Source organism: Odocoileus virginianus, unplaced genomic scaffold (genome assembly GCF_023699985.2).
Source record: "Odocoileus virginianus isolate 20LAN1187 ecotype Illinois unplaced genomic scaffold, Ovbor_1.2 Unplaced_Scaffold_5, whole genome shotgun sequence".
Classification (NCBI taxonomy): domain Eukaryota; kingdom Metazoa; phylum Chordata; class Mammalia; order Artiodactyla; family Cervidae; genus Odocoileus; species Odocoileus virginianus.
This window is the reverse complement of record NW_027224267.1, coordinates 2,106,440-2,125,877: the sequence shown is the minus strand read 5'-3', so window position 1 is coordinate 2,125,877 and position 19,438 is coordinate 2,106,440. Positions and strand designations below refer to the sequence as shown.

Below are 19,438 nucleotides of genomic sequence, written 5' to 3'. Positions count from 1 at the left end.
CACTGCCTTCTCCAGCGGCCCGAGGGCGCTCAGCCTCTGGGACCCAGGCTGGGCTACAGTGTGGTCACAAAGCTCGCGTGGGGACACCCCCAGGGACCCAGACACCTCCTCCCTCCGGGCCCTGTTGGACTGGCGGGAGCAGCCGCATGTGTGGGGTCCCCGAGGGCATCTCTGAGCCCCATGCCTGGACCACAGCACAGGGGCTGAAGGCACAGGTCGGCCTGGCCCCCAGAGTGGGTCCTGTGATGGGCAGAGGTGCGCCCTGGGCTCCGCCTGGCTCCTGGGCCCGGCAGCCTCCCCGTGCCCGTGACCGGTAAGGGGAGCAGGTGGCAGGGAGCCTTTGCTGGCTGGGCTCCCTGCTCCCTGTGCCAGTGCTGGAGCTGCAGGTGACATGCAGCTGAAGCTCGGAGGCAGTCCTTTCTGCTCGGGGCTCCTGGGTACTTGTGGTGACCTTAGCAAGACACAAAAAATAATATATCCAAGGATACCATTTACAGACCTTTCAAAAATCATGGCTTGTAATGTATAGCTTAAGTTCTTATGCTAAAAATAATTATGCAACTTTGATTTTTTTGTTTTTTTTTTTGGCCTCGCCAGGTGGCATGTGGGATCTTTGTTCCCCAACCAGGGATGGAACCCATGCCCCAACATTGAAACTGCAGAGTTGTAACCTCTAGACTGCCAGGGAAGTGTCCCACCACTTTGAGTTTTCATAAACTTTATCTGAAAAAAAAAAAAAAAAGAAAAAAAACTTTATCTGCAGTCTCTCTGTGTGACGTTATGTAGCCTTAGCAGTGGACAGAAAAACCAAGGTTTCTGTTGCTCCTGGTTCACTTCCTGCCAGTCGTCTACAGTGAGAAGGACCGAGATTTACACTCAGCCTCCCAGATCACAAAGCCCAGAGTTCTTTTGCGTTTCCCGGTGCCCATTCGCCTCTGAGTGGTTCCCTACTGTTACCCCTCCACACCCTTAGCAACTCCCGCCCCTGCAGTCAGGTCAGGGTCCTCGGGAAGGTGGGCCTCTCGTCCCTGTCCCTTTCCTTTCCAGGTGCCTTTGATTTCCTCGCCTTTGCCCCTTGGCACCCAGTTCTCTTCCCCAGAGGCACCTCCTCTATTTACCAAAATGTAATAAGCCCTTACAACCCAAGCTCTGGATGCCCAAATTCTTAGACCCCTTCTGGGTGTCAAAGGATTCGGTGTGGTTTAAAATGTGTAGTACGTCTCTTTCACCACTGGCTGAATCCTAGATGTTAAACAGGTTGGGCCTGGAGACACCTCAAACATCATTTCTTACAAATGTAAATAGACATTGCCTTGGGGATATGAAACCGACTTGTGAATAGGTTCCATTATAAACCACAAGAGAAAAGCAAGGAAGAACACAAAGAACCTTTTTTTGAAAGTTTTTGTAACATTTGGGAGATATAAATTTAAATTTATAGAGACTTTGCAAGAAAAATATAAGGAACTTCCATATTTCCTTTACCCAAATTCGCTAGCTGTTTGCGTTTCGCTCCTTTTGTCTCGCCCACTCTGTGAGCCAGGGGTCCCGCGTGCGCGCATGAGGGCTGTGGGGAGCACGGGCGGCGGGCGGGGTGCACCCCTTTGCTGTCGCTCACTCGCTCAGCCGCGTCCGACTCTCTGCGACCCCGTGGACCGCAGCACGCCAGGCCTCCCTGTCCTTCACCACCTCCCGGAGCTTGCTCAAACTCATGTCCATCAAGTCAGGGATGCCATCCAGCCATCTCATCCTTTGTTGTCCCCTTCTCCTCCTGCCTTCAGTCTTTTTCAGCATCAGGGTCTTTTCCAGTGAGTCAGCTCTTTGTATCAGGTGGCCAAAGCATTGGAGCTTCAGCTTCAGCATCAGTCCTTCCAATGAATATTCAGGGTTGATTTCCTTTAGGATTGACTGGTTTGATCTCCTTGCAGTCCAAGGGACTCAAGAGTCTTCTCCAGCACCACAGTTCAAAAACATCAATTCTTCAGCGCTCAGCCTTCTTTATGATCCAACTCTCACATCCATACATGACTACTGGAAAAACCAGTGCTTTAACTGGATGGACCTTTGCTGGCAAAGTAATATCTTTTTAATATACCATTTAGGTTTGTCATAGCTTCTCTTCTAAGGAGCAAGCGTCTTTTTAATTTCATGGCTGCAGTCACCGTCTGCAGTGATTTTGGAGCCCAAGAAAATAAAGTCTGTCACTGTTTCCCATCTATTTGCCATGAAGTGATGGGACCGGATGCCATGATCTCATTTTTTTGAATGTTGAGTTTTAAGCCAACTTTTTCACTCTCCTTTCATGTTCATCAAGAGGCTCTTTAGTTTCCTCTTCGCTTTGTGCCATAAGGGTGGTGTCATCTGCATATCTGAGGTTATTGAGATTTTTCCCAGCAATCTTGATTCCAGCTTGTGCTTCCTGCAGCCCAGCATTTCGCATGATGTACTCTGCATACAAGTTAAAATAAGCAGGGTGACAACATACAGCCTTGTTGTATTCCTTTCCCAATTTTGAACCAGTTTGTTGTTCCATGTAAGATTCTAACTATTGGTTCTTGACCTGCATACAGGTTTCTCAGGAGGCAGGTAAGGTGGTCTAGTATTCCATCTCTTTAAGAATTTTCCATAGTTTGCTGTGATCCACAGAGTCAAAGGCTTTAGCGTAGTCAATGAAGCAGTAGATGTTTCTCTCAAATTATCTTGCTTTGCCTATGATCCAACGGAAAGTATACCAGAAGGGCACTCTCTTCTGTGACCACAGCACAGTCAGCAAGACCAGGAAACGTAATGTTACCCAGGGCTGTTCTGCTCTGTGGCCTGTGTTCACATGGCGCCAGCTGGCCCGGTAGTCTTCTTTACGCCTGTTTCGGCCCATGGTCCAGGGTGTGGAACAGGATCCACCTGTTGTTGTTCAGTTGCTGAGTTGTGTCTGATTCTTTGCGACCCTATGGACTGCAGCACTCCAGGCTTCCCTGTCTTTCACTGTCTCCTGGAGCTTGCTCAAACTCATGTTCATTGAGTCAGTGATGCCATCCAGCCATCTCATCCTCTGTCACCCCCTCCTCCTGCCTTTAACTGTCAGGTCTTTCTGTGTGTGCTGTGCTGAGTCGCTTCTCCTGCCTTTAACTGTCAGGTCTTTCTGTGTGTGCTGTGCTGAGTCACTTCACGTCCCGTCAGATTCTTTGCAGCCCTGTAGACTAGCCCACCAGGCTCCTCTGTCCGTGGGATATCCAGGCAAGAGTAGTGGCATGGGTTGCCACGCCCTCCTCCAGGGGATCTTTCCGACCCCGGGACAGCGCCCACGTCTCCTGCGTTTCCTGCATTGGCTGGGGTTCTTCACCACCTGAGCCACCGGGGAGCCCCTGGGTCTTTAGCCCCCTTTTAATCTGGACAGTTCCTCAGTCTTCGTCAGCTGAGAGAAACACGCCACCTAAAAGCTGAGGATTTTGTTTTATCAGGTGGCCTTACTGAGGACTATAGCCTGGGAAGGCAGCCTCTCTGATAGCTTTGACGGAACCAGGGTATAGAGGAGTTTTTGCTGAAGAAAACAAAAACAAAAAACCATGTAGTAAAACATCAAAACATCACTGCTGATCACGAAAAACAGCCACCTCATGTTAATGACTTTAGAGCCTTTCTGTGTATGGGAAGATGGAGAAGTCTGCGTTGACTGAAATCATTCCTTTGGAATACATCATTGCTATATGGGGCCAGTATCCTGGTTTTCTGCATCTTGACCCCCCTCAGGGTGTACCGTTAGAGATGGCTACAGTGGCTGATGGCTTGGTGGGAGGCAACATTCTTTGTTTACCAAAATGATAGGCAGTGTTTTTTGTCCACATGGGACACTGACATGTTTAGAGTCAGAGTCATTTTTTCATAGGCTGTCCCTGTTTTGGTGTGTTCCTGTTTCCTCATGGTGATATTCAGGTGATGCATTTTTTGGTAACTGCCATCAACCTGGTGTGGTGTTCTCAGCATCAGAGGAGGTGCCCTGCGCTGTCCATCCTGACGCTGGGGATGCCCACTGTGATCATTTGGCTAGGGAGGTGTCTCCACTGTGAAAATAATTAATTTTGTCTTTGTAATCAACAAGTAATTTGTGGGAGATACTTTTAAACTACGTAAAAATCCTTTTCTTCATCCAGCTTTCACCTACTGGTTTTAGCACCCATTGACTAATCCAGAAGTCCATCAGTCTTTCTCTGCTCACTGTTGTTGTTTAGTTGCTAAGTCATGTGCGACTGTGACCCCATGGACTGTAGCCTGCCAGGCTCCTCTGTTCATTGGATTTCTCAGGAAAGAATACTTATTTGGGGCATTCTAAGAATTTTCCTTCCACCTTCACTCGTGTATTCATTTTCCTATTTGTATCCATATCCATTTGGGCTCATGGATTTCTTTTTTTATTTGGTGGGTTATAATCCCTTGTTGTCATTATGTATTTTGATGATCACCTTCCATATTTAGTCAGCGAGAGCCCTTTCAAGCTGGGTACTGTTTTTGTTAAACCTGTCGCCATATTTCTTTGAGCACCTTCTTTCTAGCACGCAAGACGCTTCATGCTTATCTTAAACTTTCCAGTGGGCCCTAGAAACCATTCATTTTCAATGAATGAGCCAATGTGGTGCGTTCCAAAACAGTTTATTTTGTAGCACCATTTAGGATTTATTTGTGTTATTCGGGTTTGTTTATATGTTGTCGGGAGGGAAGATCATGTGACTGTTTCATGAGTGGCTTTCTTTTTATGATACATGGAGACTTTATAAATAGATAATATAGATTTACCTTATAGAGAATTTAAACTAAGTTACAGGTTAGTACTAAAGCAGCTGTTACCCTCTGAGCAGTGATCATGTCCCTGTAGCTTTAATTCATATAGTGACCCTTGTTAAACATGAGGAAAGTGAGTCTCAGAGAAGTTAATGTGCAGATCAGAGTCACACAGCTAGCGAATGATTGAGCCAGGGTTTCAGTTCAGTTTGGTCTGACTTCAAAGCTCACTTTTTCCGGATATACTTTTATTATGCTGTAATACATATCCTTACTCTCAGTGACAGAACTTGTACATATTTTCATTGAATTACAAAAAGCTTACTTGTGGTTCAAGAGCTTTTCACCTGCTTCATAATTCTGTGTCTACATGAAAATCAAGTCTGCAGAATTAAAGTCTGTGATTCAGCATATTGATCTCTCAAAGGAAAGTCTGCTTGTTTTCACTAGAGTGATTCAGCTGTCCTCGTGTTTCTGTAAGTATCCAACAGTTCCCTAACTCTTTTATTTTCTTCTTACAGGAATTTGCTTGCTAGAAAACAGAATGCAAGACTTGAAAAACAAAATGACTTGGGATGGAAGTTATTTGGAAAAGTACCACTTCGAGAGAATGCTCAGAAAGATTCAAAGAAGTTACAAAAGGTATACAGGATACAAAGACACAGAAATATGGGGTACAGCATCCATTTATGAGCCTTGCATAAATGACCATTATTGAGGCTTTGAACTTGGAAACTTTGTTTTAACTTGCATGCCATGTACCTGCTATTTAAGTCTGTCTTCAGAACCTGGGTGACTTCAACCTTCTTCTTCCAGCTTGTATGCGCACATGAGAAAGTTGAGAGGGCTGGGCTTTAGAAATTGATTAAATTTAATCAGTTTTTTCCCAATAAGAATTACAAATGTGATCAAATTTTTATTAATTGTGTTTGATATTAAAGAATTCTCCCTTCCTGATCCCAAGGGTTTTAGCTGTTTAAAACTTGATTAAATTTAATCAGTTTTTTTCCAATACGAGTTACAAATGTGATCAAGTTTTTATTAATTGTGTTTGATATTAAAGAATTCTCTGTTTGGGACTTACCCATTCCCGTGCCGCCTAGGAGCAGGGCGGCTAGGGCCTTCATTCCCCAGGCTGCCGTGTGACCCCCTTCCGGTCGCTGGCAGAAGCTGCCCACCTGCCCTGGGGGAGGGTGGGGTTCACAGACCAGGCCTGTGGTGTCTCACCATCTTGGGCTCCTTTGCCTCCTGTGGGGAGGGGCCAGCCCTGGACGCAGGCGCTCCTCCTTCCCGGGAGCAGGCTCAAGCACAGACTCAGCAAGGCCAGGGCGTGTTTGTGGCCTCAGCCGCCCTGACTGTGACCACCCGCACCTTCTGCTTGGCCCTGGGTCCCAGCCGTCCTGACAGTGGTGCGTTTGCCCAGTGCTGTGACACCGCCAGTAGCTGGCCCCCGGGCACCGAACCTCGGTTTTTTATCCACTGACACTTGTTCAGTAGACATTCTCTAAGAGCCAGCCTCGAGCATCGCCCTGGAGTTAGAGAAATGGCACTGCTCCCACGCTCCAGAGCACCCCTCCGGTGCGGAAATGATTCCAGGGCAGGGTTACCGAGAGGGAGGCAGGGCCGCCATGGGGAACACGCACTGGGGTTAAATGAGTCATCACTAGGGTTTCTAGTTCATTTAAAACTCACCACAACCTCCAGAAGAAGTTAGTTACTGTCTTCATTTTACCAAAGGCGCCCTGGGACCAGGCCGAGCGAGCGTGCAGCTGGGAAGCAGAGGAGCTGGAGTTCAACCCCAGGCCTTCCGGTGCCAAGGCCCTCACCGTGGCTCCTCCTCTGCAGGTAGTGGAGGGGGCAGGTGCCAGGTGCCAGGCGGCCCGAGCTCCGGGCTTCGTGCAGTGGGGGCGCAGGGGGCAGGCCATCCTGTGGGTGCGATGTGAGGGGCTTGGAGCCTGCCCCTGACCTGGAGGCTGTGGGGAGCCCCTGAGGGCTTCACTCGTGCAGGGAATGAGGAGGCCCCCTGGCAAGTGTGCGGCTCCTGGACTTGGCCGGGTGAGAGAAGAGGGTCTGGCTCAGTGCCCGTGGAAGTTGTGGGACTGCTAAGCCTTGTGGCCCGTCCAAGTATAGACGTGTTAGGTCCAGGGGTGCACTGTGTGGGGCTCTGGTTCAGACCACAGACTGGCTTTGTACAGATTTCATTGTTTATGTTTCGGCAAATTCATGGTGTTTGAAACGTTGTCTAATGTTCCTTACAGCAGTTGTCGGGACCCAGGAGACTTGCAAAATAAATCAGTGTTGGAATTCACTTTTAGAGACTGTTATATTTTGAATTTGGATCACTTATTGTGTAGGTTGTTAAAATAACACAATTAAAATGTGTGTTCACACGCAGAGCTCAGCTCTGCGTTTCTTAGGAAACTCAGTAGCTAAGCTGTTACAAAATTTTTAAAGAAATCTACACTTTTCTAAAAAGTTATACTTTTTATATACATTATGCTGTGTAGATTTTCCCATGGCTCTTAATGCCACTTGCATCATGCTTGAATTTCTTTGCTATCTTCTTCAAACCCCCTTTTTTAAAGGTGAACGTGGATTATGTTCTTAGAGGGTTCCTTTGAGCTGAGTGATAGGTCAGTTAATTCTGTAGTAACACGATACTGCAAACAAGAGGGCCACCTGGCTCTGAGCATCAATAATAAAGGATGTAACGGCACCCGCGTGCCTCACACAACCCTGCCTCTGTCCTGTGTGCTGGAGCCGCTCATCCCTCACTCTAGGCCCTCTCCCGCGCTGGGAGGAAGCTCCTGGGCGCAGGCTGGAGCTGGCTGCTCTCAAAGGCATCAGTTCTCCCAGCCTCCCCTCCCCGCTTCAGAGGGCCCATCCCTGGGGCCTGAGTGTCCAGACTGGTGATCCCAGATGGTGGCAGTAGCTCTAGTTAGGGCTAAAGCATAATTAAGATATTTAGCAGACTCTTAATTCCTTTCCCCTTTCTCTTTGGAAATATTTTGTACTTGAGTAGAAGTGGCATCCTGTGGTGATTTAAAAACATGGACTTTGGAGTCAGACTTGCTAGGTTTGAATCCCAGCTCTGCCTCACACATGGGCCTCCGGCTGCCTGCCCAACAGCTCCCTCTGGACGTCTGGTAGGCCTTCCCTGGTAAACAGGCACCAAAGCTAAACTCTAATTTTCTTTTTTTCTGATCTGTCAGACCTGTTCCCTTTGCAGCTTTCCCCGTTTTGGTAGATGACAGCCTTGGCCTTCTCTTTCTGGTCTGAAGCTTTAGAACCATTGGACTTCTCTTCCTGACACCGCCCTTCCAGCCTGACAGGTGTTTTGTTTGTGTTTATGCACAGTAGGTGGGGCAAATCCTATGTGCAGTCAGGTTTGAGAAGTAGTGACTTGCTGGAAAATCCTGAACCCCTGCTCTAGTGAAGTCATATGAACAAAGTCTTATTAAAGAGGTGTTCCTGGCATAGCCAACAGAGGTGGTTGCGGCTGAGTAGTCTCCCAGTTGCTTGTGTTTTTGGGAAATGGGGAGTAGACTCCTTTAGGTAAGTTAACCATACTCCCTTGGTTATGGGCTTCCTTGGTGGCTCAGACGGTAAAGAATCTGCCTGCCGTGTGGGAGACCCAGGTTCAATCCCTGGGTCGGGAAGATCCCCTGAAGAAGGGAATGGCACCCCACTCCAGTATTCTTGCCTAGAAAATTTCATGGACAGAGGACCCTGGTGGGCTACAGTCCATGGGTTCACAAAGAGTTGGACATAGTGACTAACACGTTGACTTGGTTATAGTAATGTGTAAAAGATGTATAAGAATATTAGGAAATAAAATAACACTTGGAATCTTACTGTGCCCCAAATGATCACTGTTTGCATTTTGGTGTTTTTCCTTTCAGTAATTTTTCCATGTGCTTTTCATTTTTTTTTTTAAAGAAAAGACCGTTTGAAAAGTGATATCAAGTCTTTGTAATTTGAGTACACATCAGAGGGTCTCCAGAGTGAGAACACCTGGGATGATGCTTCAGAACAGAGTCTGTGACTCTTTTAGGCCTCACACTGTGTATACAGATGTGGGGGACTGGCAGTGTTGTCAGGAAGTGAGGTTGAACAGCAGGTTTCAGTCCCGGGTAGGCTCTGAGGCAGTTGCTGCTTGTGGCAAGGATAGCAGCAGCGGGGACAAGTTTGCAGGCTTCATCATCCTGGACAGAACTCTGTCAGGGGAGCGAACGCGAGTACATGTGTTTGGGTTCATATAACATGGGATGTCTTCAGTGGCCTTCTAGAATTTCAAGTCAGGTCTTAGATGTTTAAGAGAGAATCCCAGAATAAGGCAAAACCAGGACAACTTAAAAGTGACATTCATTCTCACCTCTGGGTTCTCAGAAAATTGTGAGGCATCATAAATTGCAGGAAGGAAAAGACTTGAGTGCTCACTGCAGGTAACTGGTAGCTGGCCTACAAGTATATTCTAAAACAATTTAATTTCATTTAAAAACAAAACCTTTCTTCATTCTTTCTTATAATCCCTTATGCATTTGGAAAATGAGTTTGAACCAGTTTACAAAAAAGATCAGATCTCAGTTACAGATAAGAAGGACGAAGCATACTCTAACATGTCTCTCCCAGTGAAAGTAGCCGTACCACTTGAACATAAACACAGTACCTGGAGCAGCAGTGTGAGATTCTGGAAAGGAAGTAGTAGCAGGTGGTTTGGAGAGGAAGACCGGAAGCTCCGCTGAATGGGTCACACTTAACCACTCTTTGCATCCTCTGGTATCCCCAGCTTGACACAGGGTAGTATAAATAAGGGCTGATTGTGTTGCAAATCTTGCAAAGGATATAAACCTACAGATTTGGGGGACCAGGAGGGTCAGTGAACTCCAGACAGGATGAACTCACAAAGTCAGTGCCCAGACATGTCATAACCACGGTGCTGAAAAAAGCCAAAGAAAAAAATCTCAGAAGCAGCCAGAGAAAGTATATCACTTACTGGGGAAGGGCAGTTTGGATGACTTGCTTTTCCCATCAGAAACCATGGAGGCCAGCAGGAAGTGAAACAGCATGTTTTAAAGCGCTGAAAGGAAAGAACTTCTCATTGTTCAGTCCCTGAATTGCATCTGACTCTTTGCAACTCCATGGCTTACAGCATGTCAGGTTCCCTTGTCCTTCACCATCTCCCAGAGTTTGCTCAAACTCATGTCCATTGAGTCAGTGATGCCATCCAACCGTCTCATCCTCTGACGGCCTCTTGTGGTTTTGCGTCCAGTCTTTCCCAGCATCAGGGTCTTTTCCAGTGAGTTGGCTCTTCGCATCAGGTAGCCAAAGTACTGGAGCTTCAGCTTCAGCATCAGTCCTTCCAATGAATATTCAGAACTGATTTCCTTTAGGATGGACTGGTTGGATCTCTTTGCAGTCCAAGGGACTCTCAAGAGTCTTCTCCAACACCACAGTTCAAAAGCATCAATTCTTTGGCGCTCAGCTTTCTTTATGGTCCAACTCTCACATCCATACATGACTACTGGAAAAATCATAGCTTTGACTATATGGATCTTTGTCGGCAAAGTGATGTCTCTGCTTTTTAATACTTTAACTCTTTTTAATGTCTAGGCTTGTCATAACTTTCCTTCCAATGAGCAAGCGTGCTTTTTAATTTCATGGCTGCAGTCACTGTCCACAGTGATTTTGGAGCCCAGGAAAATAAAATCTGTCACTGCTTCCACTTTTTCCCTCCCATTCTATTTGCCATGAAGTGATGGGACCAGATGCCATGATCTTAGTTTTTTGAATGTTGGGTTTTAAGCCAGCTTTTTCACTCTCTTCTTTTACCCTTATCAGGAGGCTCTTTAGATACTCTTCTCTTTCTGCCATTAATGTGGTATCATCTGCGTATCTGAGGTTGTTGATATTTCTCCTAGCAATCTTTTTTTTTTTTCTCTCCTGGCAATCTTAATTCCAGCTTGTGAGTCATCCAGCCTGGCATTTTGCATGATGTACTCTGCATATAAGTTAAATAAGCAGGGTGACAATATACAGCCTTGTTGTACTCCTTTCCCAATTTTGAACCAGTCAGTTGTTCCATGTAAGGTTCTAACTGTTGCTTCTTGACCCACATACAGGTTTCTCAGGAGACAGGTAAGGTGGTCTGGTATTCCCATCTCTTTAAGAATTTTCCAGTTTGTTGTGATCCACACAGTCAAAGGCTTTAGCATAGTCAGTGAAGCAGAAGTAGATGTGTCTTTTCTGGAATTCCCTTGCTTTCTCTGTGATCCAATGGATGTTGGCAATTTGACTCTGTTCTTCTGCCTCTTCTAAATCCAACTTGAACACCTGAAAGTTCTTGGTTTATGTACTGTTAAAGCCTAGCTTGGAGAATTTTGAGCACTACTTTGTTAGTGTGTGAGATGAGTGCAGTTGTGTGGTAGTTTGAACATTCTTCGGCATTGCCTTTCTTTGGGATTGAAATGAAAACTGACCTTTTTCAGTCCTGTGGCCATTGCTGAGTTTTCCAAATTTGCTGGCATACTGAGTGCAGCACTTTCACAGCATCATCTTTTAGGATTTGAAATAGCTCAGCTGGAATTCCATCACCTCTGATAGCTTTGTTTGTGGTAATGCTTCCTAAGGCCCACGTGACTTCACACTAGGATGTCTGAGTCTAGGTGAGTGACCACACCATCACTGTTATCCTGGTCATTAAGACCATTTTTGTACAGTTCTGTGTATTTTTGCCACCTCCTTGTATTAATCTCTTCTACCTTTTAGGTCCTTAGCATTTCTTTCCTTTATTGTGCCCATCCTAGCTTGAAATGTTCCCTTGATATCCTCGATTTCCTTGAAGAGATTTCTATTCTTTCTTCATTCTACTTTTCCCTCTATTTCTCTGCATTGTTCATTTGAGAAGGCCTTCTTATCTCTCCTTGCTGTTCTCTGGAACTCTGCATTCAGTTGGGTGTATCTTTCCCTTTCTCCCTTGCTTTTTACTTTTCTTCTTTCCTCAGCTATTTGTAAGGCCTCTCAGATAACCACTTTGCCTTCTTGCATTTCTTTTTCTTTGGATGGTTTTGGTCACTGCCTCCTGTACAATGTTATGAACCTCTGTCCATAGTTCTTCAGGCACTCTGTCTACCAGATCTAATCCCTTGAATCTATTTGTCACTTCCACTGTATAATCATAAGGGATTTGATTTAGATCATATCTGAATGGCCTAGTGGTTTCCCTACTTTCTTAAATTTAAGCCTGGATTTTGCAACAAGGAGCTGATGATCTGAGCCACAGCTCCATGTCTTGTTTTTGCCAACTATATAGACCTCCTCCATCTTTGACTGCAAAGAATATAATCAATCTGATTTTGATATTGATCATCTGGTGATGTCCTTGTGTTGTTGGCAGAGGGTGTTTGCTATGGCCAGTGTGTCCTCTTGACAAGACTCCGTTAGCCTCTGCCCTGCTTCATTTTATGCTCGAGGCCAAACTTGTCGTTACTCCAGGTGTTTCTTGCATTCTGGTCCCCTCTGATGAAAAGGACATCTTTTCTTGGTGTTAGTTCTAGAAGGTCTTGTAGGTCTTCATAGAACTGTTCAGCTTCTACGGCATTCGTGGTTGGGGCAATGACTTGGATAACTGTGATGTTGAATGGTTTTTCTTGGAAACACATCAAGATCATTCTGTCATTTTTAAGATAGTGCCCAAGTACTGCATTTCGGACTCTTGTTGACTATGAGGCTACTTCATTTCTTCTAAGGGACTCTTGCCCACAGTGGTAGACATAATGGTCATCAGAATTAAATTTGCCCATTCCTGCCTACTTTAGTTCATTGATTCCTAAATTATCATGTCAGTGTTCATTTTTGCCATCTCCTGCTTGACCACATCCAATTTACCTTGATTCATGAACCTAACATTTCAGGTTCCTATGCAGAATTGTTCTTTACAGCATCGGATTTTACTTTCACCACCAGACACATCCACAACTGAGTGTCGATTCACTGGCCCAGCTGCTCATTCTTTCTGGAGCTATTAGTAATTGCCCTCCACTCTTCCCCAGTAGCATATTGGACACCTTCTGACCTGTGGGGGGCGCTTCATTTTCCAGTGTCATATCTTTTTGCCTTTTTATACTGTTCATGGGGTTCTCACGGCAAGAATACTGGAGTGGTTTGCCATTCCCTGCTCCAGTGGACCATGTTTTGTCAGAACTTTCTAATGTGACCCGTCCATCTTGGGTGGCCCTACGTGACATGACTTATGGCTTTATTGAATAATGCCAGCCTTACTTAACTCAAGAAAAGAACTATCAACCCCAAATTCTATATCCAGCAAAAATACCCTTCAGCGCAGTGGAAGTAAAATAAAGATCTTTTCAGATAAAGGAATACTGAGGGAATTTGCTGCCAGCAGATCTAAAAAAATTACTGAAGGAAGTTTTCCAGACAGTAGGGACATTATAGTAGAAGAAACCTGAAACATTATAAGGAAGAGGAACAGAAATGGTAAAAGTCCAGATGAATACAATAGACCATTGTTCTCTTAATGAGGTCTTTAAAATATGTTTTGTTGAAAGCAAAAACTATGTTGTTGTATGGGATTTTCAGCATATGTCGATGTAGTATGTATTACAGATAAAGTAAGAAGCGGGAGGGGATATGATGGTAATGTTTACACATTCCACTTGAAGTGCTAAAATATTGATTCTAATTAGATTGTGAGAGATATATATTATAAATCTCAGATCAACTACTAAACTTCACAAAGAGAGTGAAAAACAAAATATTTTAAAATGGAATTCTAAAGAAAGTTCCAGGAAGTGAAATCAAGATAGGCAAGAGGAAATGTAGGAAGGAAAAACAGAAAACATAAGCTGGATGGCCCAAATTGAGACATATCAATAATTTAATATAAATGGTCTGAGCATACCAGTTGTGTCTGACATTGCCAGAATGGGTTCAGAAGCAATGACCCAACTATATACTGTGTAAAAGAAATTCACTTCAAATATAAAACATGTAGTTATAATTAAAGGATGCAAAAAGTTAACACTGCCATGAAGACACTAGTCAAAATGCAGATGGAGCAGATACAGTAACATCAGGAAAAGGAGGCTTCAGAGCAAAGAAAATCACCAGGGATGAGGTGGGATGTTACCAATGAAGACATAGTCACGTTGAGTGTACATCTAACAGCAGAGCTGCACAGTGCCCAGAACAGAACCTGACGGATCCGAAACAAGTAGGCGCGTCCACGGTCATAACTGAAATGTCAGTGCCCCTCTCAATAACTGACGGGACTACTGACGGAATGAGCCAGCACCACAGGAGCGCCTCCCGTCACCGAGCCAGGCTGCTGGGCGTTTGGAGAGGACTCCACGCCCCAGCACAAGCACGACACACCTTCTCAAGCTCACGTGGCTGGTCACCAAGATAGACCGTGACCTGTGACATAAACTAAATTGGAAAGGATTCAGTTTATACACACTATCTTCCCTCACCACAGTGGAGTTACAGGATCAGAAAGGTAAGAAGAACATCTCCCCACACTTGGAAATTAAACAAGTAACATGCTTCTAAACCCCTGGAGAAGGAAACACTAATCTAATCCATTACTGTCGGTCTGGAAAATCCCATGGACAGAGGAGCCTGGTGGGCTGCAGTCCATGGAGTCACAGAAGAGCTGATCATGACTGAGCGACTGAGCATATGCTTCTAGATAAGTTTTGAGACAATAAGAAAGTCACAAGGAAAATGAGAAAATATTTTCAACTGAACAAAAATACAGTCTATCAAAATTTGTGGGATGCACTGCTTAGAAGGATGTTTTTATTTTTTTGGCCACACTGCGTGACTTGTGGGATCTTAGTTCCCCAACCAAGGATCAAACCTGGGCCCTTGGCAGTGAAAGCACAGTGTCTTTACCCCTGGACTGTTGGGGAACTCCCCAAGAAGGGAATTTATAACAGTAAGCCAGTCCGATTAGAAAAGAGAAAAGTTCTCTAATCTAATTTTCTACCTTAAGAAATTGTAAAAGGAGCAAATGAACCCAAAACAAGTGAAAGGAAGAAAATAACACATGTAAGAACAGAAGACACTGAAATTGAAAACAAAAATTAATAATCAAAGAAACCACAACCTGGTTCTCTGAAATGATCAACAAAATCAAACACGAACAAAACTGACAAAAAGAAAGGAGAACCAAATTATCAGTAAGAGAAATTAAAAGAGGAAATACTACTGCAGACGCTGCAGAAATTAAAAGGGTAAGAGAATGTAATAAATAACTCTCCAAACATAAGTTTGATAACTTAGATGAAATGATCCACTTCTTGAAAGTCACAAATCACCAAAGCTCATTCAGGATGCAATAGATAACAAATTGTGCTGTAATTATTAATGAAATGGAAATTGTAGTTAAAAACCTTCCATAAAAGAAATCTCCAAGCCTAGAGGGGGTTTCATTGATGAGCTCTTCCAAATATTTAAAGAAAGACTGGGAGGTGACTGTGGCTCAGATCATGAACTCCTTATAGCCAAATTCAGACTTAAATTGAAGAAAATAAGGAAAACTACTAGACCATTCAGGTATGACCTAAATCAAATCCCTGATGATTATACAGTGGAAGTGACAAATAGATTCAAGGGATTAGATCTGATAGAGTGCCTGAAGAACTATGGATGGAGGTTCATGACATTGTACAAGAGGCAGTGATCAAGATCATCCCCAAGAAAAATAAATGCAAAAAGGCAAAATGGTTGTCTGAGGAGGCCTTACAAATAGCTGAGAAAACAAGAGAAGCTAAAGGCAAAGGAGAAAAGGAAAGATACCCATCTGAATGCAGAGTTCCAAAAAATGGCAAGGAGAGATAAGAGCGCCTTCCTAAGTGATCAGTGCAAAGAAATGAGGAAAACAATTGAATGGGAAAGATTAGAGATCTCTTCAAGAAAATTAGAGATACCAAAGGAACATTTCATGCAAAGATGGGCACAATAAAGGACAGAAACAGTATGGACCTAACAGAAGCAGAAGATATTAAGAAAAGGTGGCAAGAATATACAGAAGAACTATACAGAAAAGATCTTAATGACCCAGATAACCATGTTGGTGTGATCACTCACCTAAAGCCAGACATTCTGGAGTCCGAAGTCAAGTGGGTCTTAGAAGCATCGCTACGAACAAAGCTAGTGGAGGTGATGGAATTTCAGTTGAGCTTTTTCAAGTCCTAAAAGATGATGCTTTGAAAGTGCTGCACTCAATATGCCAGCAAATTTGGAAAACTCAGCAGTGACCACAGGACTGGAAAAGATCAGTTTTCATTCTAATCCCAAAGAAAGGCAATGCTGAAGAATGTTCAAACTACTGCACAATTGCATTCATCTCACATGCTAGCAAAGGGATGCTCAAAATTCTCTAAACCAGGCTTTAACAGTATGTGAACTGAGAACTTCTAGATGTACAAGCTGGATTTAGAAAAGGCAGAGGAACCAGAGACCAAATTGCCAACATCTGTTGGATCATCAAAAAAGCAAGAGAGTTCCAGAAAAATATCTACTTCTGCTTTATTGACTACACCAAAGCCTTTGACTGTGTGGATCATAGCAAACTGTGGAAAATTCTTGAAGAGATGGGACTACCAGACCACCTTACCTGCCTCCTGAGAAATCTGTATGCAGGTCAAGAAGCAACAGTTAGAATTGTACATGGAACAACAGACTGGTTGCAAATCGGGAAAGGAATATGTCAAGGCTGTATCTTGATACCCTGCTTATTTAACTTATATGCAGAGTACATCATGAGAAATGCTAAACTGGATGAAGCACAGCTGGAATCAAGATTGCCAGTAGAAATATCAATATCCCCAGATATGTGTATACCACCCTTATGGCAGAAAGTGAAGAACTAAAGAGCCTCTTGATGAAAGTGAAAGAGGAGAGTGAAAAAGCTGGCTTAAAACTCAACATTCAAAAAACTAAGATCATGGCATCTGGTCCCGTCACTTCATGGCAAATAGATGGGGAAACAGTGGAAACAGTGACAGACTTCATTTTCTTGGGCTCCAAAATCACTGTGGTGATTGGTGACTGCAGCCATGAAATTAAAAGATGCTTGCTCCTTAGAAGAAAAGCTATGACAAACCTAGACAGCATATTAAAAAGCAGAGACATTACTTTGCCAACAAAATCTGTCTAGTCAAAGCTATGGTTTTTCCAGTAGTCATGTATGGATGTGAGAGTTGGACCATCAAAGAAAGCTGAGTGCCAAAAAATTGATGCTTTTGAACTGTGGTATTGGAGAAGACGCTTGGAAGTCCCTTGTAGAGCAAGGAGATCAAACCAGTTAATCCTAAAAGAAATCAACTGTGAATATTCATTGGAAGGACTGATACTAAAGCTGAAGCTCCAGTATTTTGGTCATTTGATGCAAAGAACTCACTGGAAAAGACCCTGATGCTGGGAAAGATTGAAGGCAGGAGGAGAAGGGGACAACAGAGGATGAGATGGTTGGATGGCATCACCAACTTGATGGACATGAGTTTGAGCAAGCTCCGGGAGTTGGTGATGGACAGGGAAGCCTGGAGTGCTGCAGTCCATGGGGTCGCAAAGAGTCAGACATGACTGAGCGACTGTTCTGAACCAAACCAGACCCACTTCCACAATATACATCTTAGGATAACAAGATTAGTCAGAAGGTTCTTGTTAAGGAGAAACATGTCCTCAAGCAAGATACATTGTTATATTGACTAAGACAAAGCAATGTAGAAAAAAAAGTTTGTCCTTTTCTCCTCCTTGAGAGCCCCAGACCCCTTTCTTCTCCTTGGGGACTTCTTAGCAACCCACCCAAGAATTGGCTCTCTCAGTCTTAGCAGGAGATTATCTCATAAAATGTCTGTGGTGGTGGTTTAGTTGCTAAGTCATGTCCGACTCTTGTGACCCCATGAACTGTAGCCTGCCAGGCTCCTCTGTCCGTGGGATTCTCCAGGCAAGAATACTGGAGTGGCTTGCCATTTCCTTCTCCAGGGGATCTTCCGACCCAGGAATCAAACCCAGGACTGCTACATTGCAGGCAGATTCCTTACCGACTGAACTGTGAATATAAAATGTCTAATTCTCATTAATGTTGGATTTTAGAGAGGCAGCAGGTTACATATCAGATTTTCCTATGAGGCGTTTGTGGAAGAGAAAGAAAGGGGGAAGCGAGGAGAAAGGGGAAGGGCGCTGTGGTCATTCAATCTGAACAGTTTTTATTCTGTGCAGGGACTGTCTCCTACTATTGTCGTGGTGACAGTTAATTCATCTGAGCAGTTTAAGTCTCTTACCTCAGAGCCGTGATCCTGTAAACTGGATTCCGGTGCACGGTGCTTCTCACGGGAGGTTTGGTTCTTTTTCCAGGTGTGGAAGTGATGCCTTTGCCTGTCAGTCTGAGAGGGCAGAATTCAGGGCGCTCTTTCAGTCTTTCCACTGGGGCTCCCCGGGGGATGTAGGAGCTCGAGACCGGGAAACGAACGGGCCGGTCTTTACTAGGGCCACAGACCCTGCTGGTGTCAGAGGGTCTCAGGCTTGGGAGGGGCTCTGAGTCTGGAGCAGAGAGCCCCTAGTCTGCGTCCTGATTCTGTCCCTCACAGTCAGCTGCGTGGCTTCAGGTCGCTGACTTGACTTGGCCTCTCTCACCTGTGGTCTCCTTCTCTGCAAAGATAATGCCCATCTTGCCTGTGCCTGTGAAGGTTCAGTGGGAGGAAATCTGGGCGGTAGTGGCCCCAGTGGTGGTAGTGGGTGGTGGTAGTCGCAGTAGTTCCTAGTTCCTTGGTTAAAAGCCTCTCTGCTTCCACGGGTTCGACCCGATAGGCGAAGACCCTGTGTGCTGCGTGGTGCAGCCAAAATAAATACATAAAACCTACTGCAGTCATCTTGTTTTTAAGTGTGGGTGCTCCTAGAGCAGTGGCTGGTGTCCAGTGAAAGCTCAGTGTGTGTCAGTGGCTTCTCATGTTCTGGTCTCACCTCAGGGCTATACCTTTACTCTTGCAGTGGATAAAAGTCTTAAAAAAATGAAACAACTTTGCCTCTGTCAGGAGTGTTCAGTGTGTCTTGGAAATTTGTAGTTGGCAAAATCAGTCTTGAATTCCATCTGAAATAGCTTAAGAATTGTTTTTTTTTTTTCAAGTTATAAAAAATAGTTCATGAAAAAGACACCTGTAGAATCCCCAAATGACAGGCACGCAGAGCCAAACAGGAAAGCCTCCTTCGCCTGAGGCTCTGTGCCCTGCCTGCCTACCCTCCCCAGCCTTCCTCTGAGCCAGGGGACGGTGTACGCTTCGCTCGCGGGCACACGTTTGTGACCGAGCTGTGCAGCTTCTCTCTGGCGTGTCCACGATCGGTTCTCAGGAGACTTGCCCAGTCTGACCCTGAAGACGCCCTGTCCGTCTTCTGAACCGGGTCTGGGACTGACTGGGCTCCGCTGATCATGCCTGCAGCTGAGTAGCTGCTGAATAACCTGAACCAGCAAGGCGTGTTCCAGGCAAGTCGCTGAACCGGGGCCGCTTCGGAGGAAGATGTGGGGAGGTGGCCCTTGAGCTTTCAGACGCTCCTGTGCTTCCCTGGACAATTTAATGTGTTGATACACAAATATTGACAGCCAGAGAAGACTGCTTTTCTTCCCACATCAATCTAATTCCCA

General features: G+C 44.9%; 1 protein-coding gene across 7 annotated transcripts in view; it reads left to right on the top strand.

Moving 5' to 3' along the window:
• Positions 1–19,438, top strand: part of TBC1D14 (TBC1 domain family member 14) — a 104,927-nt gene that overhangs the window by 41,628 nt on the left and 43,861 nt on the right. For all 7 annotated transcript variants that reach the window (XR_011485978.1, XR_011485976.1, XR_011485977.1 and 4 more), the window contains exon 3: positions 5,295–5,415. Coding sequence is in view for 2 of the 7 variants with exons in the window: in XM_020880330.2 (XP_020735989.1) it covers positions 5,295–5,415 (121 nt within the window). In the remaining 5 variants the exon portion in view is untranslated. The remainder of the gene's footprint in view (positions 1–5,294; positions 5,416–19,438) is intronic.